Source organism: Ambystoma mexicanum, chromosome 7p (assembly GCF_040938575.1).
Source record: "Ambystoma mexicanum isolate Mex_15411 chromosome 7p, UKY_AmexF1_1, whole genome shotgun sequence".
In the NCBI taxonomy this organism is placed as follows: Eukaryota; Metazoa; Chordata; class Amphibia; order Caudata; family Ambystomatidae; genus Ambystoma; species Ambystoma mexicanum.
Genome location: NC_090939.1, coordinates 324,794,973 through 324,821,537, shown reverse-complemented (window position 1 = coordinate 324,821,537; position 26,565 = coordinate 324,794,973). Strand labels below are relative to the sequence as shown.

The following is a 26,565-nucleotide window of genomic DNA, read 5'->3' as shown; positions in this document are numbered from 1 at the left end:
AGGCAACATTTTATATGGGGACAATATATGAGGTAAATGGGACATTTTAGACAGGATATTATCACATGGAACCAGTCAGGAGTGTCTGAACTACTGCAGTGGCATACGACGCTCCCATTTTCTTCTCCTTTTTGTTTTCTCCAAAGAGCCCCGAACATGGAGCAACAGAATTCATCGCCCAAAGCCAGGGAGAGCTGCGGCATGGCAGAGTGCAGGCATGCACTGCCCAGTGTTTCCCAATGAGCAACTTCTTTTCCTTTCCCTTTCTCCTGCTTGCTCTGATCGCAGAGTGCATTCAATGTACTTCTTTTTCGTTGCCCCTATTACAGAGCGCACGGCGCATGGCATTCACTGCCGTCGGCTTGTGTGCCATTTCTTTTTTAAGCTCCGATCTCGTAGCCCAGGTCAATCACTGCAGGCCCAGGAACACTAGGGGGCCTCTCTATATTATTCAGCTCTCATCATGGAGCGCAAACTGCCATTCAGCTGTCATTTTTACCGGAAGAGCTCTGATCACGGAGCACAGACACTCCAGTGGCCTGAGAACACCCAGGGAGGAGCTTTCTCTCTCCCTTTAACCTCTTCAGCTCTACCACGTAGCACAGAAAAAAACACTTCAGCTAGGGGACTCCCACAACCTGATGAGCATGGTGTTGAGTCTCACCACACGAAGAGCCACTTTGGTGGGTACAGGACATCCAAACAGCAGGGCCGTGAAATGCCTCGTTGCCATTGTTATGAGGCTGGACCTGGCGGCACCCAGCACACCAGGACTGTGCTGTGGTCACAGAGCTGGATCACTCCCTCCAGGACCCTTGTCACAGTACATAGATGAGACCAGGGGCGTTGCTAGGGGGGCTAAGAGGACTATAGCCCCTGATCTTTTGGTTGTAGCCCCGGATAGAATCTCAGGAGCTACAGCCAAAAGACTAGCTAGCCCCCAGTCCCAACAGTTCTGACATCAGCTTAGCCCCGGGTCTTTTCCAGACCTAGCAACTCCCCTGGATGAGACCGTGTATTGTCAATAAACTGCACTGAAAAAGTGAATATTGCTGAAGCTTGTGCAACTGGAAGAATTGCAGCAAGAGTTGTTCAATATTGCTTCTAAGTGCTTCGTTTGATAGAGTGATTATTTTCCTTTCGTTGCTGCATTTCAGTGAGGTTACAGAATATAGTGTAACACATTCTGAACATTCAGTAGATCTGTGATGCAGAGAGTACCTATCACTGGGCCATGAAAGGTTTGTACGTACATGTCACACCCTGACTGCAGGGAAAATGCCCTATGGGTCTCGGCAGCACCCATTGTTCAGTGATAGTCTAAGGCAGGGGTGCACAACTGATTTTGACAGAGGGCCGAATGTACCTTACATGATGGCTAAAGCGGGCCGAAAAGTAAATGTGGGTGGGGCGGAAGGCACAGCGCGGCGTGGGAGGAGGCTTTTTCAACCCCCAATTTGTATTAAACACATGGAAAAAGAATAAGTTTTTGAGGTGTAACGATTTTTATTTGTATTTCAAACTTACATTTTGTACTACACATTTTCCATCGTTGTGATTTATTTCTATTTAGTTATTGCATATCGTCTGTTTAATTAAATTACATATATTTTATTGCCCCTTGATTGGACATTCCGTTATTTTGGGCTGCTATACTTTGCTGTTTGGGTTGCCAAGAGGAGTATGGCCTTCGTTGAGTCAGGTTTCCACAAAAAGCAAAGGATGTACATCTCCTAACTGTGCCTGTTTTAGCTTTATTATTGGGTTCACTCTTGGGAGTGTGACACTATGCCCCATGGTCCCCACCCCCCAACCAAACACTATGTCCCATGGCCCCCACCCCTCAACCAAACACTATGCCACATGGCTCCCACCCCTCAACCAAACACTATTCCCCGTGACACCCACACCTCAAGCAAACACTATGGCCCATGGTACCCACTCTCCAACCAAACACTATGCCCCATGACAACCACCCCTCACCAAACACTATGCCCCATGACACCACCCCCAACCAAACACTATGCCCCAGGGCCCCCACTCTTCAACCAAACACTATGCCCTATGGCCCTCACCCCTCAACCAAACACTATGCCCCATGACACACATCCCCAACCAAATACTATGCCCCACGCCCCCACCCCCAACCAAACACTATGCCCCATGGCCCCCACCCCAACCAGACACTATGCCCCATGTCCCCCCACCCCTCAACCAAACACTATGCCCCATGGCTCCCACCCCCAACCAAACACTATGCCCCATGGCTCCCACACTCAACCAAACGCTATGCCCCATGGCTCCCACCCTCAACCAAACACTATGCCCCATGGCTCACAGTTCTCTACCAAACCCTATGCCCCATGGCTCCCACCCCTCAACCAAACACTATGCCCCATGGCTCCCACCATCAACCAAATACTATGCCCCATTGCTCCCGCCCCCAACCAAACACTATGCCCATGGCCCCCACCCCCAACCAAACACTATGCCCCATGGCCCCACCCCAACCAAACACTGTGCCCCATGGCCCCCACCCCGCAAGCAAACACTATGCCCCATGTCCCCTAACCCCAACCAAACACTATGCCCCATGGCTCCCACTCCCAACCAAACACTATGCCCCATGCCACCAAGCATGCACTTTGCATATATACCCATACAGACCCCAAACCCCCCACCGCCACCCCTGCATACAGACTAACAAGCATACACCATGTACCCATACAGACCCGAACCCCCAACTCAGGTCTTTTTTCTCTTTAAGATTATTCCATATGACACAATCTCTTATATTTACACTTCGTTTGTACACAAACAAAGAGAGTTAAATGGAACTTTCCCACTATTGAGAATTTGCCAATTTAGTAAAACTGTGTTTTTCATGTTATACGATAAATTAGTACACCGTGCTGGGTATATTATGGCTTTGTTGCCATCACACCCCACTATGCAGAATGACGAGAGGATTTCTGCAGATTATTGGCAAGTAATTAATTGTCCTTTGACCTCAACAAGTGAGGTCAGAAAATGTGTTGCACGAGTGCAGAACAAATTAACATAACAGACCTTTTGTATGGTTACTTTTCAAAACATAATTGTAGGTCTTATTTATTGAAGGTAATTCTCCTCTTTTTGTCTTTTTTGGTGTCCGCATCATTGACCATAGAAGAAATAAGAACCCAGTTAGTGTGCTGTAATTGACGTCCCAGGAACAGTGGAAGCTTCCAGATGTATAGCTAGGCAACAGAAGCCTTTGGAAGACAGAAACATCTTGGGTTGTTAACGATAATTCAGGACAGGAATGAGTCTAAACATTGGATGATATATTACTGAAAACAGTGTAAACATGTGCACTATCAAAATGTTTTAGTTGTGCTTTGTTATATATACTATGTGGTAAATCGGAGATTAACCTAGACAGAGTGTACTATGTAATAGGCAGCTCAGTATTAATGAGTTTGTGTGAATACATCCCTTTGTAAAGAGGAGTAGATAGGAGCTGATTGGAACGTTACCAATAAAATAACTACTGCATGTGGATGCATATAATTTTGATGATACTACCTTCATATACTAATGTAGATATTTGGATGAACCAATAAAGTTGATTACGTAACAGAAAGTGTTGGTGAAATTCTCCGGAGAACACAAAGGAGATTCAACCAATAGTATGTGCCCATAGCCATACCTGCAACCTTTTTGCTTTCTGAAAACTGGCAAAAAAAAGTACATTTTGAACTTTGAGGTCACTACTTGCCAGTGGTAAATTCTAGGTTTTGGATGTCATCTCATTAGTACTCATGTTCTGTTGGCCATAGACCTCACCGCACATGCTCTACTGTAACCTACATTTAGTATTATTTTCATGTTCTTTTTTATAAAATGTTATACATGTGTCTAAAATATAAGGTATCATTTTGAATCAATAGAAGCCGCAACGGACGGAGGAATATAGCTGTATACAAGGGCCCAACAGGTGCCACGCCTGTCTACATGACAGCAACCATTCCAAGACCAGGACCCCACAGGGGGCTCAAGAATGTTGTCAATAGCCTTGATAAGGACCCTTTGGGTCGAAACACATGTCGGCTGAAAAACAAGGCGTGCAATTGCCTTCAAATGTACATGAGGCTGATCAATGTAATGTGAGAAACTATCCAATACTATCACGAATAAAAGCAAAACATTTATCGCATTAACCGCAGTGTTAAATCAATCATTTCAACAATTGAAGCAAGATAGCCAGGAGGTAATTTTTCCTTATCATTTTGAATCAAATTTCATGCAAATATAAAAGTAAAAAATTGTGCAAAAAGGTCAATGAATATGTCTCAAAATGCTTATTTTTCTGTTTATTTAATCTGTTTCCAGTATGAAAAGCATGTAGATCAGCCCCACCGACCAAAGTAGCCTTGTAAGGTACATAACTGTTCTATTTCTTTGATGAACCGCTTTCACCATCCAACCTGTCTCTTCCCACTCAAATGCAGAAGACATGCACAGAGGAAAACCAACCCCCTTTTAATATTCTGAGAAGGTTTACGAGGGAAACACTTGGGGGAGCTAAGGCAGCTAGTAGACATTCCTAAAACCAGTTGCGATGAAATCAACTTTATTCCAGTACATACATATAACCATGACCTGGTGAGGTCCAGGAGAGCTTTTAGAGCAGACATGAGAATGCTAAAAAGAACAGCCAGTGACCTGTAAGTGAACCATGGCGAGAGAGAAAACAAAGATACAGAATTGGCTCAATCCTTCTAAAGCCGCCTGGCTTCAATTTGATGCAGAACATAAGCTCAAAATCCTTTGTAAAAATAATACTAGGCAACTATGGGAACTATTGAATAATGGGGGCAATGTTAAATCATCCACGTTACCAAGTCCCAGAAGTGAGCTGGGTGAGACACTATTCCAAGCCTTTTGCAAGGGAGGAAGAGGTTGCCCAATTGGAGCCTATGAATTTGAGTGGAAACTGGTCCTTTAGTTTAGATAAAGAAGAAATTAAATCTATGATTACCAAGCTGAGTTCATCTAGAGCGGCCGGACCAGATGGACTGGCTAACCATGTCCTTAAAGAAATGCTGAGGCCTGTGCGGAATTAACCATAAAGATCTTTAAACAAGTCTCGCCCAGTGCATCTCTTCTACCTGGAGAGAAGCCATACTAGTACCTATCTTTAAAAAGGGAGACCGCAGAGATCTGAAACATTATCACACAATAGCCCTCCTGGAGACCTTGGGCAAGTTGTTTGCTAACCTCCTACTTAAAGAACTAAATAAGTGTGCAGCACAGTGGTGAAACACATGGACCAGCCTCAGACAGGTTTTGTCAAGAGGGTTGCTACACCTTTAAATCTGTTCCTCCCCTTAATTTGCTAAAACTCAAGACAATTGAAGTTAATAGGAATGTGTATCTATCCTTCAAGGATCTCGAACAAGCGTTCGTCTGTGTTAATAGAGAATGTTTATGGCACAAACTACTGATGTGGAATTGCCCTCCAGATTTGGTAGAGCACATTAAACTCTTATTTTCAGATACTTCCGTGCAGGTCAGGCTCTCATCAGAGGGGGTGCTCTCAGAGAACATCCGGACATTTAGGGGGCTGAAGCAAGTTTGCTCCTTAGCATCCGGTATCTGTCTGATCTGAGAGAGTCGCAACTTTCCCTCCCAAATTTGGGGAACTAGAGGTACTGAACCTTCCAAACTCCCTCCCAATAGCATGCATTAGGTTTGAATTGGGACTGCATTCGATGGCTTCAGTGGTGGCATGGAAAGCTATCTCCCTCTATAGGACATTTCTCACTTTAGATAATGTCCTGGCCTTTGATATTCTAAAATAAAAAGAGTCGAACTGGTCAGAGAAATGGTTTTCCAAATGGAAGGAACAGTGTAACAACTACCTAAAGGAGCATAATATAACGCATGACGCCCCACTAGTCAATCCATTGAGGGTCAAGAAAAAAATGCAATACCTTGACTGGATACAAACGATGTAGTCAAGGTCCATGTACATGCTATCCTTGACCCTCATGGAAGAACGGAGGGGGATAAATAAAGTCCCAGGATATCTGCAAAAATGTCCGTCGGATCACGTGAGGGAACTGTTTATGCGATGCCGCCTAAACATCCTTCCGTCTAGGGAGGTGCTCCTATTAAGGAAACAGATCACGGCAGGCGAGGCTCACTGCAGCTATTGTGGTACACAGCAGAAGATAGAATTCACCTTCCAATTGGTAACTAGCTGCAAGGCACTGACGGAAGTTTGTACTCGATTTTTGGAAAATGTCATCAATCAGGCAGAATCGCTCCCAGTTAAAGAATGGTGGGATTGGTTCCTCCTAGGCGAAAAGACCAGCCTAGACCTAACGACTACGTCTTTTGTGGAATTTATTCTCAAATAATAGACGAGAAAAGGAACCCTGAAAGAAGTGCCTCCAATACTGGCCTGCCATTAGCACACAGTGGTGGATAGCGGAATTAATGTTTTAAAGGTTTAAAATTATTTGATGCCCTTTTTTTATTTATATTTATTTTTTATTTTTAACGGAACTAATGAATGTGTTGGAACTATGTGGATGTTTTTTGTAAAAGGTTTTTTAACTGTAATGAACCAAGAACAAATAAATAAAACAAAAAAAAAATGTTGCACAAGAAAAGAGCCATTTCCCTGTAAGGGGAAGCATTTTCAGACACAGGTGCGGACCCTTGTCCAGAGTCCATGCAGGCTGATGATAGCACCGAATATAAGCACAGCAACTCAGTCTAGCAGTGTGCTGCAAGAGAGACAGTCACAGGAGAAGGAGGTTGCTGGAGAAGGAGCAGAAGACTAGACCCCAGAGATGACAGAAATCCCCAGCAGCTATCCCAGGATGAGACTGGAGGAGCATGGGCAGGAAGTTAAGAAGAGTGGGAACAAGTGCCACCCAGAGATTTAAATACAGAGGTGCAGAAAAAGAGAGAGATGTGCATGTGTCGGGAGAAAGGTGTTGTTCAGGGATCACACAAAGATTTTGAAAGAGAGTCGCACTGGGACTTTGAAGAGGGGGTGAATGAGTCATCCCAAGATTTGGAATAAAAAATGCAGTGGTCAACCCAAGAATTTTAAAAGGGGGTTCAGGAGCCACTCCAAGATTTAGAAGGGGATGCAGAAGTCACCCTTAGATTTTTAAAAGATGGTGCAGGAGTCACCCTGATATTAAGACAAGGGGGTGTAGGAGTCAACGCTAGATTTGGAAGATGGGGTCCAAGGGTCACCTTAAGATTTTAAAAAGGGGATGTAGGAGTCACCCAGAAATTTAGAGAGTGGAAAAATAATAAAAATAATGCACAAAGGCATACTGAAAGGAACTGTGGGAGATCTAGAGAGTGGAGATTGTTTTACCCATAGTGGTGAAAAAGGTGAGAGAGAGAGAGAGAGAGAGAGAGAGAGAGAGAGAGAGAGAGAGAGAGAAAGAGAGAGAGAGAGAGAAAGAGAGAGAGAGAGAAAGAGAGAGAGAGAGAGAGAGAGAGAAACAGAGACAGAGAGACAGACACAGAGATACCGAGAGAGACAGAGAGACAGAGACACTTGGACAAAGGAGATAGTTGTGCCCACAGGGGTGAAGGAGGTAAAAGAGGAAGCTAGCAGGAGTGCAGGGACAGTGTGCCCAAAGGGTTGAAGAAGGTGGCCTGGTGAGAAATTGAGGATTGATAGGCGAGTCTCAGCAGGGGAAGAAAGATATAGTGGGGGCCTTGTAAAGGGAACCTCACGTGGTGGATAAAGACGTTATACTAAATCAGGAGGACACAGGAGACACAAGATGAGCTAGCTAGTGTAGGAGGTTTCAGGGGACGGTCCAAGACAGCCACAGAAGGTGGGAGGGAGATATGAGTCAGTGGTGTTACAGTGAGTGGGAGGGGGTTATAATAAGAGCAGAGAGGTTGGAGCGAGAGCCAAACCCAAGACCCCAGAGAGAAAGTACAAGGATTTCAAAGGGAGAATAGGGCCACATTCATTTTTACAAGATACCCGAACATCAGTGGCCCAGCGTAAAAAAGCGAGAACGGTCTTTGGGGAAAAAAAGGCCTGGTATGGACTTTGTTGTATTTTGGTTAGTCGTAGGGAGCAGGACCTCGAAAATCCCACAAGTAGTATTTCAAGCAAGGGTTTGAACAATTGAAATCACCAGGAAATGACAGATCTGTTAAAACTGTCCTGTGTTAGAGAGGGAACTGGATGAAATATATGTATTTGTTTCTTTTGCATTGAATAAACTGTACTTGAGAACTGTAGATTTGTTGTCTGCTACGTTATGTCCCAATTGGCTTTGTGACAACATGAACAGACATAGAACCATAAAGACAAGTTTTCTAAGCTCAAGTGTTAGTGTAGGATAAGTAACTGATGTCTGTTTGATTTGCCCAGGCAAGGTGAAATCGAAGGACCAATGCAGTTCATATACAGAGCTAAAGAGGAAATGAATCCATGAATTATCTTGATGGCAGGTGCATTAGACTAATGTACAGCTGAAACGGGTTGCCTTTTATTAGTTACTGTTAATGTTTTCTCTCCTCTTTTATGTAATTTTACAAACAGGAATTCAACACAGTGGCAAAGACGGACACTGGACTATATCACTGTGAAGCCTACAACAACATTGGCCGTTCGCAGAAATGTAATGGAAAGAAAATGCAGATTGGTAAGTGGAGTGACAAAATACATTGAATTAAAAGGTATTAAGCAATCAAAAGCATGACCTCAGTAAATGCTAAATAAATGTACACAGAATCATATCCTGGGTTTAATCCAAGGTTGGGAAAATCATTGTATGGGATTTTCATGTTTTCAAACCAAGAATCGGCTAGATTTATTTTTATAAACAGTCACGTTGTGTGTTTTACCTTTGCTTGCAGTATTCTCGGGTATAGCCACTTCTCAATTTAATTGTCATTCGCAGCCAACGGTCTTGAGTAATTTCCATTCCGTGGTCTTTGCCCATAGGCCTACCATCATGAAAGATCTTTTGTATTGTTTCACATATATAAAAAAATGGGTACCTCAATTACTGATAGCTATCGAGCAATCTATCTACATATCCATTGGTCCACCAATTTATTTCCTGGGGTGTGGTGTTGGTTGGGGAGGGGTGTTTGGTTGGAGTAGATAAGAATAGAAGGATGAGAGGATGACATAGGTAGGGATAGGGATCCATTCTAAACTAGACAAGATGTTGCATTCCTGGAAACCTGGGGTCTCTCATTCCATTTCATTTGATGTGTATTATTTTTCGGGGCTGAAGGCTGCCTTCCAAGATGGCCACCTGTATCCTAGTCATCATGTGAGCGTCCCTTATGTTGTGATGGGAGCCACTAAGAACAGATGCACCTTTCATTTGCAGCTGCACACAGAGGCAAACGATGATGCTGAAGAGATTCAACAGGCTGTTGAATTGCTGCTTGCCCCTGTGTACTGCCGAAAGATATTTTTCATTGCTACCTTATATATTATATCCCTATATCAAATGAACAAGATTACATGGTGAGAAAGGTTATTTTTTATCCATATAGCCTATGCATTTTCCCCTCGATTTATACATAACCAAGTTACGTGCTGTAAGCAAATAAGAGTAGGTTTATTTAATGGAAGATCTGCTGTAAAAAAAAAAACATTTTCATCATTTTAGAGTGGGGAGCAAAAATGATATTGTTTCTATTACTATGACAGACTAAACAACATTAAAGGGGGTCTAGCAAGATAAAGTTTAAACAAACCTGGTCATGGTTGGCCCTTTTCTACGGGGGTTGAGACGTCATTCAAGTATAGTTGATGTCCGTGTTGCTGCACACGTCACACAGCCAGGCTTTCAATGGCTCTTGCGCCAGTATTGGAGAAGGAGTAATAGTCTCCTATATCCATCATTCAATTCTCTAGTCAAATGTATCTGTCAATGATACTTGCTTGAGGTGTAGGGGAGTCCTGTATTGAGCATGGAGTATGTTAGACAATTGACTTTTTCACAGATGCCCCGTTGAGGAGTAGTGGACTCTTTTATTTAGCATGCAGCAATTGTAGTAAGCAAGTGGTTTCTCTTAATACACTCTAGGATATGAACACAGTGTCCCAGCATGCAGTGTTTGTAGTCACCAAGTGCTTTTACTTGTAACGCAATGGGAAATGGACTCAGTTTCCCACCGTTTGTAGTCAGCAATTTGTGTCTCTTGACATGCTCCGAGAAATGGACTTGCTGTTCCAGCAGCGTTTTTATTCAACAAATAGTTTGTAATTTGTAATGCACATGTAGCCCCTGTTTCCCGGCCCTAGTCCACGCACGGGTGTACTCTTCCCTTCCACAGAGTTGTACTCTCCCCTTCCCCAGAGCAGGTACAGTTCCCATGGATACCACCACCCCCATCAATGACATTTGTGATGTCATCTTGCACGGTGGTGGAGCGAGTTATGGTTGCTTAGCTTACCATAACTGGCGAATTTCAGGCGTTTTTCTGTTTTACTCGGAACCATAACGTCCCTTTAACAACGTTTTTTCACTGAATTTCATAGGTTTTTAATAGCGCATCTTAACCATAACCTCTCTCTATCAAAGTTTTTTTTTACTGAATATACATATACATAGTGTGAATTTGATAGATGTTTCCTAGGATTCCCTTACTTTATATACATGTAACATAGAATATGCTGAACCCCCTGCTAGTGATATGATGTCCCCGGGCTGTGCGTATGTCCGTGGATGGACGCGGACAACATCAACACTACCCAAAGACTCAGGGGATATCTTAGATTGTTCTATCATGCCTTTTAAACACTGAACAAGTTCAAAAGCACCACATGAACATATTATATGTAATAATACATTTATATTTATTTTTTATTTATTTGGTTACTTGATAAATCAACCTTTTAAATTTGTCTATATCATAATAATTATTACATTCCAAATTTCATTACATATACTTCACATACAATAATTCAATGAATCAAAACTAAACAAAGTCATTTTACATATATTACATAAAAGAAAAAAGAAAAATCAGGCGCAGATGATACAGCGTTTACATATTCAGATACAGTTAAAATGGAATCTAGAAAAGTAACTATTGCCACTTGAACAGCCTGCTTGGTGCTTGAAAAAACATTTGCCAAATTTGTACATTGTCGACAGGGCGATATAGGAAGAATAGCACTTTAAAGTAGATGTTACGTTTTGCAATCAGCGATGGACAATCTACAACCAAAGGCTGTATAGTTTCTTTCTCTTTGACATTTTTACAAAAGCGGCAGAAGTTTTGTATTACAGCAATTTATTTGCGTCTGGCTAACACAGCATTAGTGGGCCAGAGGTTAAACCTAAAGCGCATGTATTTGGAGCAAAAATAGGGAGATGGACATACCAAAAGATAGCTTGCTGGTTCACGATACCGTCTACAACCAAAAAGTGATGCATCAAAATTTTTATATATGCTACACTTTGATTGGGTATCACACCAATCATATTGAAAGATTTTAACTTTTGCTTGCTCTCGGTTATGTAAAATCATCTCAAGAGTGACTGACGCATCTGGCAATGCCTTATACATAAACAGACGCCATTGAGATGGACATACATCATTGGAGCTTAACAAATGGCGGGAATGTTATCTGCCGAAAGACCCACTAAACATTTTCTCAACAATGAACACATATACCACAGAACTTGCGATTGTAAGGACAAGAGACCCAATTCAAGGCGAATAATCGGCATGGGTACACAAGTTGGTAAGAGCAGAACTTTTTTTCAAAAACGAGACTCTAAGATGGTCCAATCAACATGATCTTTAGGAGAACGAGTTTCCACACCATATAAAAGTATTGGTACTACCTTCTGCTGATAGAATGTGATGATGTGCTTATATGAGAATTTGCCATATTTATAGACTAACATTTTTGGCTGAGATGTTAGAGTTCTGAATTTGTTCTTTAAATCCAAAACATATGTGTCCTGTGCAGCATTAGAAGAGAAAGACAGTCCTAAATACTTATAGTGTGGAACAATCTGCAATATAGTATTTTGCAAAGACCATTTATGTCTCGGCTGTTTGGTTCTACGTTGATTATTACATATTCCAATTTTTGTCTTTCCCGTGTTAATGGTCAAATGGTTAGCATTAGCATAACTTTCCAATTTCGACAATAGATTTTGGAGTCCCACTGGTGTCTGGGACAGCAAGACTAAATCGTCCGCATACAAAAGCCAGGTTATTTTCTGAGAGCCAAATTTTGGTACATCTCCTGAAGTTTCTATTAACGCTTCTCCCATATCCAATCAAAAGAAATTAAACAGTATTGATGCCAAAATACAGGCCTGTTTAAGGCCTCTTTGAGTGGAGATGATTTTGGATAGTCGCGCCTGATTAGTGAGTCTAAGCTGCATTGTGGTGTCAGTATGCAAGTGCGCTATTAAGGCCAACAAGTAAGGGGGACATTTATAACGATACCGTTTTTGGTTCAATAAAGACCGATCAATGGAATCAAAGGCTACTCTGAAATCTATAAATGCTAAATATAGAGGTAGCCTTCGTTGAGCATATTGGGCTTTAAGCATATGGAGTGCAAGGATATTTGGAGAAGTGCCCAGGCCGGTAATAAAACCAGCTTGAAAAGGGTCTCTCATCCTGGTCTTTAACGTCCAGGCATTTAGTTCTTTTAATATTATTCTACTAAATATTTTCCCTGGCACATCCCGTAGAGCTATTGGCCTATAGCTCGCTGGCAAAGTTCGGTCCCCCGTTTTAATATATAGGGACGATTATTGAATGCTTCCAGGACGATGGCAATTTTTGTGTTCGATGAATAGCTTTAAAGATATCGAATAAGATAGAGGCCCAGAGCTCTGGGTGCTGTCTAATCATAAGGTTTGACAAGCCATCAGGGCCTGGAGCTCGGGATCTGCTTAATTTAGAGATGTAAAAGCAGATATCATCCTGCTGGAAGTTCAAGTGGAAAACATTATCCGTAACAACAGACTCCAAACTCTGGCAACTTGGTTCTAAAGAATATAGTTGGACAAAGTGAGCTATCCAGGCAGATTCTAATACCCCATTTGCCTGAACAATTGTTTGAGAGCCATGAGTAACATGGTTCAAAATGGCCCATATTTTAGCAGTATTTTTAGTCTCAAGGGCTTGCAACATTTGAGCACCATCAGCTTGAAAAAGGGCAGCTTTACGACTTTGGAACCAGTTTTTCTAATTGGTACGTGCTCAAATTAACATGCCAGCCCTCATTTCCACAGGGTAATTGTGAATTTGACGGTTTTGTAATCTATATTGAGACTTCCTGATCTTAAGTGTATGATCAAAAAAATGAAGTCTCGGTTTAGAAGTGGATTTTACATGAGTGTGAGACTGAAACATTTGCATCATATCACTGTAAACTATATTAGATGAAATTCCTAGTGACTTGTCATTATCTAGTTCATAAGATAGAAAACAGCCAAAGGCTCTAACTGAGGATTCTGACCATCATAGCCTGTTTTGTTGGTTATTCACCATGCCATTGCCCTCAATCATTGTGACATTTTTTTATCTTTCCCCAGAATTTCATGTTCCCATCTTATCACTAGTATATCATGATCACTTTCCAAAGTTTCTACAACACAGAAATCAATAACATTTGCGATCAAAGCATGATTGACATAAATATAATCCAAAATGGCTGCAGATTTACCTCTTCGCCACATTGGATGCAGAGGGCAATCAGACAAAGAGGTCCCATTTAATACATACAAATGTCTTCACTCAACAAAACCTTTCCAAATAGAAAGTCTTTCTCTGTCAACACTAACCTCATCACTCATGCAGTGCAAGTTTAGATCACCAGCCAAAATAATATAAGAGACAGAGGTATCCAGGACTACTAGGTTCATCAAATTGTCCAAGTCATTAATAAATTCTGTGTTCTAAATCCCCACTGTGTTCCAGTAAAGGGTAAAAACTGAGATGGAAAATGTCTGAGCGGATAACCTCACCAATTGGATATACGCATTAGGGGTCGCCCAAGGTTCCAATTTCAGGCCTGACCCTGCCTTAACAGCTATTAAAAGGCCAGATGAAGTCTACTTCGGGTGGCCTTTATTGCTGGATTTAAATGCGCATCATACTCTTCCCATATTGGGGGGACTAGCATCCATGTCTCTTGTAGTAATACCACAGAATGTTTACCTATCAGGTTCATATAATTATTTAGCAAGTGACGGAAACCCCTCGTATTCCAACTTACAAGTGAAAATTCTTGGATTTCCCAGTTAGTATCTAGTTATTTACCATGTAATAATAAATAAGAAGTGGAGCCTAAATATGTAACACATCAACCGTCCATTTAAATAGCATATCTACTAAAATGGAATATACCAAAGCAAAAAAGATATGCCTCCAACATAATTACCTCACAGAAACTGCACATCAAGAAGCAACAGCAGACCTACACAACAGTAACAACAAAACTTACCAGAAACTAGAAAGTTAACTTCATTTTTCTTATATATTTCTAAACTTTCTGTATTAGGTACACTAAAAGTAATATTTTTTTTTTACACAGAAATGTCCAGTACTTTGGAATTGGCTTGAAGAACATACAAACAGTGAAAATAATATAGCAAAAGAGACATTAAAAAATGCTCTGCAGCGCATGGAACAAAAAATGGATATGCAAATGATAAATTTCAATCTTTTAAAACATTTTGTGGAGGACCACATAAAAGAAAAAATTAAATATCATTGACCCATATGTACCTGTTCCCCCTCTCCATGTCCCAATCAACTATCCCCAACCCCTCACCACCAAGAAAATGATGAGGCTTCCATCTCTTCATCTTCTCCCATACATCCTCTACAAACCCCTAATTCCCCTGTATTTGTGTCAGTTTCTGCTTCCCCCTCTCTTTCATAAATGTTATATTTGTATACAATAAAAAAATAGTATGTGTGTTTTAATTCAGTCCTCTGTGTCTTTTTTTTTTAAAAAAAAGGCAGTTAAGGTGTCCGCGGACAGTGCGGGTGTCCGCAATTTTCGCAATTAACCAAAATGGAGGTGTCCTAAGAACACTATACCGGTCCGTAATGTCCGCAATCCAAATGGAACTGTTCTTAGAACACATTCGATGTCCGGAATGTCCGCAATTAACCAAAATGGAGGTGTCCTAAGAACACTATACCTGTCCGTAATGTCCGCAATCAAAATGGAACTGTTCTTAGAGCACACTTGACGTCCGGAATGTCCGCAATTAACCAAAACGGAGGTGCCCTAAGAACACTATACCTGTCCGTAATGTCCGCAATCAAAATGGAACTGTTCTTAGAACACATTCGATGTCTGGAATGTCTGCAGTTAACCAAAACGGAGGTGTCCTAAGAACACTATACCTGTCCGTAATGTCCGCAATCAAAATGCAACTGTTCTTAGAGCACACTCGACGTCCGGAATGTCCGCAATTAACCAAAATGGAGGTGCCCTAAGAACACTATACCTGTCCGTAATGTCCGCAATCAAAATGGAACTGTTCTTAGAACACATTCGATGTCTGGAATGTCCGCAGTTAACCAAAATGGAGGTGTCCTAAGAACACTATACCTGTTCGTAATGTCCACAATTAAAATGGAACTGTTCTTAGAACACACTCGATGTCTGGAATGTCCGCAATTAACCAAAATGGAGGTGTCCTAAGAACTCTATACCTGTTCGTACTGTTCGCATTGTCCATAGAACATCTACGCACATGCGCACCACACCCATAGGTCCTACGAACATCGCGCCTGTCTGTAACTGTCCGTTGCACGTGTGTCGCACTTTTAATTAGTTTGAGGACCCGAACACTGGCATTAGAACACACGCGCATGTGCGCACATTGGGTATCCTGCGGACAGCCGTCCGATTCGTGAACGTGTTCGCAAAGTTATCATGTGACCGCACCCACGCTGAGCGTGTGTCCTGATTTGCGGACACTGTCCGGGTCCCCAAACATTTTAAAAGTACTTTTTGGGAAAATACAAAGTATTTTACAGTAAAAGTTCACCATTGCACATGTCCCAGACAATGTCCCTTTTGAACCTTTTTTGGGTGTTCGAAGTGTCTGCGGACATCCAGGGTGTCCCATTTGTTAAACAGGGATTTGCGGGAAGAACGGCACACAAATTGCCATTTTTCGGTGCACAAATTCCATGAATCTGCCCCTAGAATGTTATTATTGCAGAACAAAGAACTGTTTTAATTCTATACCATTAGATTTTGTATGATTGCTTCTCCTCACCACTAGCTTACTTTGTATTGTCATCTGAACCCGAGCATAGTAACACACAAAGAATAATAACTAGTTGTAGTTGTAGTTGCCCATTGCACAATCACATACCTCCACATACATCCTTACCATCATACTTAGACACTCATGCACACAGCACACATACATTGCAGAACAGCCCAACCCATACCTTCTTTTTTTCCAACAGACCCCAAAGGATGCCTACCAAAAACAACTCCGTAGAAAGCAACGCAGAAGTAGAGCAAATCAAAATAAAAGTGTCCAAAATAAGCATCCATCTCTAGCAGAATTTGTACAAAAAGTTCAAACAAAAGATCTAATAGAGTCATTAAGCGAAACAAAACAAGCTTCCAGTACAAAATGTAAAACGAAACAGAAAGTGATTAACAAGAATTCAGCTACCACTACTGCTAACACTGCTCCTATAAATCTTGATGTAGTGGCAAGTAACCATACCAAAAAAAGTATTTTACAAAAAAAGTTCGACCTCAGAGCCTTCAGAATCTTATAAAAACAGCAGAGAAATCATGCACAACCCTTAAAACCTACCATAGAAAATGAATCTTAGAATCTCTCATAAACAGTGCAATTCTTCTCAAAGGGAGGTTATTTATTTTAGTGTTAAACAGAAGGAAACCACTAACAAAACTAACTACTAAACTACAAAAAAGACTTCTCAATAAACAGAATGTGAACAAAAATAACTTCTTAAATATCTGTGGAGGTGAATGGAGTCACACCACGAGCACAGAACCATATTTCAATGAAGAAGCATACAAACAAAAGCAAACAAACAATTGCCATACATAGCAGTGGACGAGGGTATAAAAAACGTAATAATACCATAATAGAACAAGAAATGCTGCTTACAAAAATATCCCCAGAAAACTCAGTAACACCTCTCCATCCGACTGAACCAAAACGTCCAGTGTACAAATGGCCGTGCACGTCAATGTGTAACATTGACAAAAAATCTTTCAAATCTTTACGCCAGTTCCTCAATCAGTATGTCAAAGGCAAAGACAAATTCAATATGAAACTACTACAAAATATGGATACCTGTCCAGTGCGCAAATACAAGGACTACAAGGACATTCATTAGCCTGCATTTCAGGACCTATTTGCAAAAGCACCTGCCATCATATCAAAATGATATCAACACATCATTCAACTATAAGAAATCTAGTCCATAAACTGCACTATGCTAAAAGTCCAGCTTTAGCATTAGGCAATTTAAATAACAATCTTCTACATGGTACAGCCAAAGACCTACTTGAAGAAATAGAGCATATCCAGAGAAAATATTTTGGAAATGAAAGCCACTTACAAAATGCAATAGCTTTACAACAGACTAGGAACAATTGTACAAATGGCAACCTTCTACTACACACATACAAAAAAGAAATACTAAAATGTAAAAGTACATCCGCTGAAGTACCAAACCATGTGTGTGCATGTGTTACCGCAGAACTTTTTATAAAAGTAGCACAAAAACTGTAAACATAACATACAAAATAGAAGACAATGAAGATTCCAAATGGTTTGAATTAGCTCTCTACCTTACAGCAAAAAACAAATACGAAATAAATGACCCCTTAATACTTTGCAGTTACTGCACTGCAAAACTTGACAACAACCAAACTCCTTCACTTGCTATCACAAATAACTTGAAATTATTCCCACTACCAAAACCCCTGCAACAACTCAATTTACATGAGAGCATCATAATTCAAAAAGTGCACCCATTTCAAGCAATAATATGCCTTCAACCAAAAACAGCAACATTACCTCCCTCTCAATTAGTGAAAGGCATTTGTAGCAAATTAGTTTATTTACCATTAGATCTCAAAGAAAATGTACACACTCAGGCAGTGCAACGTCCAATAGATCAATCTTTAATTGTCTTAGTAAATGGTGTATCTACAAAAAACAAAACAAATTGGCAACAACTCGTAGACTTACATAAAGTTAGACAAGCCTTGCAATATCTAAAAGACAATAATGAATACTACAAAGAAATTAATATTGAAGAAAACTTGAGGGAAACCACTGAATTAATTCAAGAGTCACCAGAAACTGGTCAATTTGAACTTCTAGATCCTGCTACAGTATCCAATATGTTAGACCATTATACAATTCATCCATTACACTCTAAAGACACCATAGATGATGCACTAGAAATGTACCAAATGCGACAAACCAAAGGATCACCAATCAGCATATGGGAAAAAAGTATAGAAGCATGTGCCTTTCCTCTACTCTTTCCTACTGGGAAAGGAGGAAGGTACGATGATAGACCCACTCAGATAACAGCATCTGAATACCGTTCGTTATGAATGTATTCTGAAGATCCCAGATTTAGACAAAATGTGGACTACATATTCCACCTACTCTTTGAAAGTGAACTAGCAAATCTATGCTATGGAGTTGCACACACATTGAAATCAGGTACCCATTTTCAAAATATGTCAGCTACGCAATTACTACAAAAAGTGCAAGAAAAAGATGAGGTTCTACAATCAAGCATTACAAATCTGTTAGCAAACATGCGTGGTACAAAAGAATACTGAGATGTACGTTGTATGATAAGAAACCTTGGCTCACCCACTTGGTTTGTTAGATTAAGTTGTGCAGAATATGCATGGGAAGATGTACATGATTTCCTACGCATATCAAACAAAAACAAAACAAACATAGATATACTAACACCTGGAGACCTCTGCTCTCTAGATCCTGTTAATGTTTCAAGATATTTCCATCATCGCTTCATTGCTATGCTACACTTTATTTGTAATACAACTGTTCCTCCCCTCAGAGAAGTGCAACACTTCTTCTGGAGAAAAGAATACCAAGCCAGAGGAGCACCACATATCCACATGCTTTTATGGATTTAAAATGCTCCTAAATGTGGTCAAGACAGTGATGGCACTGTTTTACAGTTTATCGAAAAATATGTCACTTGTGAAATTCCTTCACAAACAACAAATAGTGATCTTCATGCACAAATTTTACAATTTCAAAGTCAAAGACACAAATGTGGTAAATATTGTCTTTGCGAATACTAAAATAAAGGCAACTACTACACCAAATGCCGCTTTGGTTTCCATAAACCAGTTAGAGCAACAGGTCAAGTAAACAACTTAGGGGCCGATTCATGGAACAAAGGTGCGCCGAAAATCTTGGCGCAAGCCGGCGCAAGCGTGAAAAAGCAAGCAAACGCGCATGTGTGCGATTCATGGAAGAGCCTGCGCGTGTTCACTGCGGGATGTGTGCCAAATCCGAGCGTGACACGCACAGCAACAACCCGAAAGCCGGGCGCGATGCGCACAGGGAAAGCACACAATGTCGGCGCACAGACCAAAAAGGGGGTGGGACATGGGGCGTAAAACGCGAAATGGGGAACAACACGTGAAAAAGAAGGCGTAACTGGGGAAGTACTGCTTGGAAATGCACGGAACGCCCACATGCACGCAAACACGTATTCATGGATTCGAATATGGGAAACCCACACACGCCAAAAGACACGCACAGGCTTCAACACGTCAGCCACATGAAGGCAGGCGATAGTGTCCTCACGCGCAGTATAAAAGTGTGCGCAAACAACAAACACGTATATACAGCTACAATGAATGCCCCATTTGTCGCAGCACTGATCGTGGCACACAGCAGGTGGAGGAGAATAGCCAGGCCCTGCATTTTTGTGCCCCAGACCAGCCTTTTTGGGATGCCTGACGACCAGGACTATGGCAGGTATAGGTTTCAACCTCATATAATCCTAGACCTGGTCAGGGAGTGGGAAAATGACCTTACATCCCGCACCCTGTGCTCCCAAGCATTGAGCCTTTTGGAGAAGGTGCTCAATGTCCTGCATTTTTTGGCCACTGGGTCATTTCAGCGGACAACTGCCATAGTGGGGGGGGTCTCACAGGCCACACAGTCAAGCTACTTACACCAGGTGTTGGCAATCATGACTGCGCGCCCCTCAATCCGCAGGCACATATACATGCCCAGAACACCCGCAGAAAGGCAGGCCGTGGTCCAGGACTTTTACAGGGTGGCACACTTCCCCAAAGTGCTCGGTGCCATAGATTGCACCCATGTAGCCCTACGTCCACCTGGGGCCACTGAGCACATCTATCGAAACTGCAAGCACTGCCATTCCATCAACGTGCAGGTTGTATGCGATGCCCATGGAATCATCACCTCTGTCTATGCAAACTATCCTGGGTCTACCCATGACAGTTTCATATACAGAATGTCTGTCTTGAGTCGGGCCCTGGAAGCTGGGAAGCATGGCGACACATGGCTCCTAGGTGAGTACAAATGCCTGTGCACATGCATGCATGTCACACACAGACAAATACACAAACCCAACTAATCACAACCATCATCACCTCCCCAGGGGACAGTGCCTACCCTCTGAGCAACCACATGATGATGCCAATCCGGGACCCCACCACACCATCCCAGGTAAGATAAAACACTGCCCATATTGCAACCAGGGCCATAGTGGAGCGCACATTCGGAGTGCTCAAGTCACGCTTCCGCTCCCTTGACCGCTCTGGCGGCCAGCTACTATATGCACCCCCAGTAATATGCAGGATCATTGTGGGAGCATGTGTCCTGCACAATGTTGCAACACGGCAGGGTGTACCAGTGGACATGGTGGTGCCCCCACATCCCCAACCACAGGCACAGGTGCTGCCCGTGGGAGGGGAAAGGGCACGTGGCGAGGCAGCCTAGACCCAGCTTGTGGCCACATTTGTCACCTAAACTTCCACCCCTGCGGAGTGCACACAGACCTGGCAAATACCAGGTGACAATCGATGATGACAAAGAGACAGTCAACTGTCACAACCTTACCACCCTGAGGATGTTGCCATGGAAGTGCTACATTGTGTGCATCCCTAGCTACTTAAACAAAACCAATCCTGTGTGACCAAAAGGAACACATGCAAGGTGTGTACCACACCACCCCCTGCAAAACAGGCCATGGCAATCCCTGGTATGTCACCCAAACCCTCCCAACCCACATCACCCTTGTCTGCCACACCATGACATGGCATGCAATAGCAAAAGCCCAACACATGACCAATTAGATACAAAGTGACATGTGATAAATGGAAAGTGGCCCAAGATAATGATGCCTGACATGGAATCAGATGAAATGACTGACCAACAACCTCCCACACATACCAAGTCATACACAAATGCCTTCCACCAGAGGTAGTATGAACACAACACTAAATGCCTGTTCACGTGCACATTGGGCAAGGCAAAATCGCTACTCCCGAACCTGTGTGCTATGTGTGTCTCCTGCAACACACTCCTCAGCACACAGCACAGTGAGCAGCCATTGTGTTGGGGATACACCTTGAGCATCACATGAAAAGGACAAAGAAAATAAATAACCTATTGACTCATGTACAGGATCCACAAATGGGAATTGATCATGCGCTGCAGGGACACAGCGCGCCCGAGAAGGCAATATGTGTGCACCTGTGGGCATGGAAGGGTGGTTGTACGTGTGGTGTAACATTGAGCAACTGTGTGTGTCAATAGGACATGCACTCAATATATGCATGTGAAATGAAGTGACCCTCAGTGTCCTGTACACATCACATGTGAACATTACCCATGTGTACACCCCAGCATGTCAAACCACACCAATCCCCTGACACCTGAAAAGTAAACAGAACACAACGTGTACATAGTACCCCACAATTACAATGTCAGAGAGTGCCCAAACACTGTAGCCCAAACTTACTGTCCAACAACAAAAGGCCCTCCCTCATATACACATCACCATGACCTATGGAACAACTGTGTCTGGGGTATGTAGCCTTCACCCTTCTAATCTACCTGGCTACAAGATCCCCCTACCCCTTGGTCTTCATGTTCCACCTTGCGTGTAAATAGGGTCCAGCCCCCTTAGAGGCCACCCTGACTGGTAAAAATACCAAATCGCAGAGAACTGCAAGGAGCCAAACCACCAAACCAGGGAAAAAGCCTCTAAGCACCAAAAAACCCTGGAAGAGTCTCCAGTAGATGACTTGAAGTTGCAAAAAATGTCTAAGCACATGTACAAGCAGAATGCTAGAACAACCAAGTTAGCACAGTTCAACAATGGTTCAACAGGATGGTTACCATATCAGGACACAATATACAATGATGATGCAACAACTGATGGGTAGTGTCACAGCTCCGGTCGACAGACGCAGGAGTGGCATGAACCAACCACCCCCTCCGTGGTCTGGGAGCCTGCAATGTAAAACTTACACAAACCTCCGAGACCCCAGTGGGGAAAGATGGCCAGGGATCTGTAGTTTGGACAGGCATTGGTATTCAAGATAACTGGAAAGAGGGGCAGGAGAGGGGAGTTGGATTGGCAAGGGAAAGTAGGCAAAATACAAAATACAACTATTGACAATAACACATACTCAATCAGAGGAACCATGTTCATCATGCACATTGTACCAAATGAGTCAAATGCAAGCCAAAGAGAAACTTATCTCTGGAGTGAGTGCTGGCCTCCTGCCTGCGCACTCTCAGGTCCAGTAATAGGAGCAGTTCAATGCTGCAAAGAGAACGTGAGTTACTAATCTGTGTGTGTTAACAACACACACACAATACCATTCATGCCCCAAAGTAAGTGACTTCTCCACAAACAAACACTCTTGTCTGCTGCTTTGTACGTATACGTTAGCTTGCCCCCGTGATGGTTCATACACTGTCAATGCAGTAAGGCAGGTGCACATGGGCGCGCGGTAAATGGAAGACTAATGCATCAAGAATCACACATGATAGAATGGCCCCTGGGTGAGCTGCAAGAAGCGTATAGCGAGGTGCAACTTCAGTACAAGTCGTGTTCTGGCATCCGCGGATTTCAATAGGTAGTGCACGTGACAATTTGCAAATGCAAATCATATGCACTCCACACAAGTCTGTGCCTCGCTGGGTGTTCCTGTGCGCTGTATTAGTTTCTGACTAGCAACGCTACTGCACTAATAACTCAGCTTCAATGGAGCAGGGGGGACTCGAGGATATGTGCGACGGCCCCTGTGTGTGCCCCTGACAACTTGTAAAGCTACTTGGAATTTGTCCCTCAACGCATCTTAGCTGTACTGTGCGCTTGTACAACAATGCCTGGCCAAGCTCCCCAGCACTAGCGCTACTTCTCATGCATGTGCAAGTGGCCTGGTGGAAGGTTGGCTGCGGTGTGGGCCCTTGTGCTGCTCACCTTGCTTGGAGCTCCTGGAAACACGTCTGCTTCTGTCGGACGTCTGAGCACAAGCCCTGTGCTTCTGCTTGTGCACACATGTGCACGTCTGCACCACCTAATGTGGCCCGGTTTCAGAAGTACTTTGCCCTGTGTCTGCTGGCAAAGGTAGTCTGGAGGCTCATTTTCCTGCAGAAACGGCATACAAAATATTAATAAGGCTGGAAAGTTCCCTGTGTGTGTGTGTGTGTCTTCATGCTGGTTGTCACTGGCCCATGTTAGAGACCTACATCCGAACTCCTCCCACCATCAGTGTGACTTTGACAGGCAAAGGGTGCAGGCTACTGTCTACAGCATGAAGTGCATCAAGCACATATACAGGCAAGAAAAGAACATACATCACAATCCACATCAATTAATGGAGATATCAATCATGTACCCAACCAAATTGATTACAGACATGCCGTAGATAAAACCCACTCAATCCCCAATAGGGGTGTTAACACAAGTAGTACAGCAGCAGACAGGCCACAGATATGACGAAAGTCCAAAGCCCTTGTGTAAATGGTTGTTACACCGAACCATCCTTGCGAGCCCATGGATAAGGGAAGCAGGAGTGGCCTATGTGAGTCAGGACCCCAAGCTGCAAACACATACACGAGATGAGCTTGAAGGGCCCAGCTGGAACAGACAGTGGATGCTTTCAAAAGCCACAAAGCACCACACCATCACATGAATGCACAATAGACAAGCAATTTTAAACTATATTAACTAATTAAACTAACTATAAAAAACCTATATTACCTAATTAAACTAACTATCAAAAAACATATTAACTAACTAAACTAACTATAAAAATAAAAAATGGCCACATACGACCCGGGAGGGAAGGACCCAGGAGGGGGGAGTTACAGGGTGCACCTCAAAACCCACATGTGATGATGGTGAGACAAAAAAAAAACCTCCATGGCTCAACGCCTGGACAGTCCGACCTGTGTGGGAGATAACTCATCGTCCTCATCACCCTCTGGCTGAAAAGGTTGACGTAGCACAGTACCCTGACCATGCCTAGATGCATCTTACCCCTCGTCGGCAGCAAGTCTGTGGGACGGGTGAGCCTGGTGCTGTGCGGCGATGACACGTAGGTCAGCATGTAGAACCTCGCGTGATACGCGTGCTTTCTCTTGCAAGGTAACACATGTTACACAGAGTTCTTCCTGCATGGCCTGGCTGGACAACTGGTACACCTCCCGGAAAGCACGTAGCTCAGCCGAGATGGTATTCTCTAGCTGCTCCAACCTCTCCTCTGACCGCGTCCTCTGGGACATCAAGAGCACAGCCAGAGTAGATTTGAGGGATTCATAGTCACCCCTCATGGCCTCCATGTGTGCCTCTGCATGAGCAGCAGTTGCTTGACGCAAAGACACCATTTCAGCCCGGCGTGCCCTGTCTGAGGCCACCATGCCCAGCCTCAGCGAGCGGGCTGTGGACTGTGCCGCCTGCTGCTGGAGTTCCACCTGCCTAGCAGTGGGTAGCACGAATTGGGCCACACGTTCCATGCTCTCAGCGATGTTATCAATTGCTACCCCCTGGTGTTGTGAATTGGCAACCATGGCTTGCTCCCACTCAGTATACCCCAGTGGCGCACGGCCACCGCATTTCTGGGCGTGACACCTGCGGTGCCCAAGGAGCCGACGTCCTTGTTGGGTTGGCACCGCCCGCGGCTGCAGGACTACATTCCTCTGTTGACCTGATGCCCCAGGCACATCAGAAACTGGAGTGGAGGGTGACCCTTCGTCTCCACCACAGGCAGAGGTCCCATCACCATCTGGCCCCTCAGTGCAGGTGTCACGGACAGAGGAGCATCCACATCAGAATCACTCACCCCTGACAAATGGACCCGATGCACATCCAACTCGACATTGTCGTCAGAGTCATCATCCAAGCTAGACTCATTGCCAGCCCTAGACATGATGGTCTGTAACACAAGTGGGTTCTTATGACCTACCACCCCACGACCCCCACTTGTGCTGGATTGCTGGTGTGATAGCAACCCAGTGTCTGGCATGACAACACCATCATCTGGCTCCATTGCGTCATCATCTGAAAAGTGGAGAAAAGATAAACATTAGTACACATGTCAGAATCACATAACACACACACACACACACACACACACACACACATAGACATCACATAGACAGCCAACACATGACGCAGACATGTCACACACAAATGAGAACCTGGCATGCATCCAGTGGCCTTGATATGCAAAGACATCCCAAAAGCAGAAATGGATGTGTCTAAATAGCAAAGCATATACTATTACAAAATGTAGTATATGAACTCCATCAGACACCACCTCTGTCAGGCACATGTCACAGGCAGAAAAGACAGATGGCAACTAAGAGATGCAACACACCATGAGCATTTCTGAACTGCAAATTGACCACTGCTGCAAGTGAATCCAAACACACAATGACACAGGTATGGCATGTAACCATACATCACTAAAGTATCATCATCAATATAGCTACACCCATCTGCAGCTCGGCCCGTACCGGGTGGCATGGGCCATGTAGATATAGTGAATGTCCCAAGCAAAGCAAGGGCCTGCAACCAGGCATGAGGGACCATAACGCCCTGTACCGTCCGAGCTGCAGGACATGAGGCCTCCACAACACCCCTCAGGGCCTGATTGTGCACATTGGGCTATGAATGTGCCCTATTATAATATTCCTTGTGGTAATCTCCACGCCCAGGACCCACCATAGTAGCTAAGTGGGCCAGGGCATACACATACTGCACAACAGTGAACCTTTGGGATCATGCCAGTTCCACATAACGTGTGCAATGCAGATATCTCACCAGCATAAACGTCTATAAACTACATATGAGTCAGTAAACATAAAAGCTGCGGAAGGCACATGTGTAAATGGACACTTTCACAAACTCATAAGTGAATACTCGCAATGTTGCACCACACAACGTTGAAGCTGCTTGCATATATTCATGTGAAAGCGTTCAAAAACACCCATTTCCTCATACACCAGT

General features: G+C 43.3%; 1 protein-coding gene across 2 annotated transcripts in view; it reads left to right on the top strand.

The window, feature by feature from the left end:
• The window catches only part of JAM2 (junctional adhesion molecule 2), a 653,454-nt gene that overhangs the window by 462,763 nt on the left and 164,126 nt on the right, over positions 1-26,565 (top strand). For both annotated transcript variants that reach the window (XM_069636390.1, XM_069636389.1), the window contains exon 6: positions 8,582-8,684. In XM_069636390.1, the coding sequence (XP_069492491.1) occupies positions 8,582-8,684 (103 nt within the window). The remainder of the gene's footprint in view (positions 1-8,581; positions 8,685-26,565) is intronic.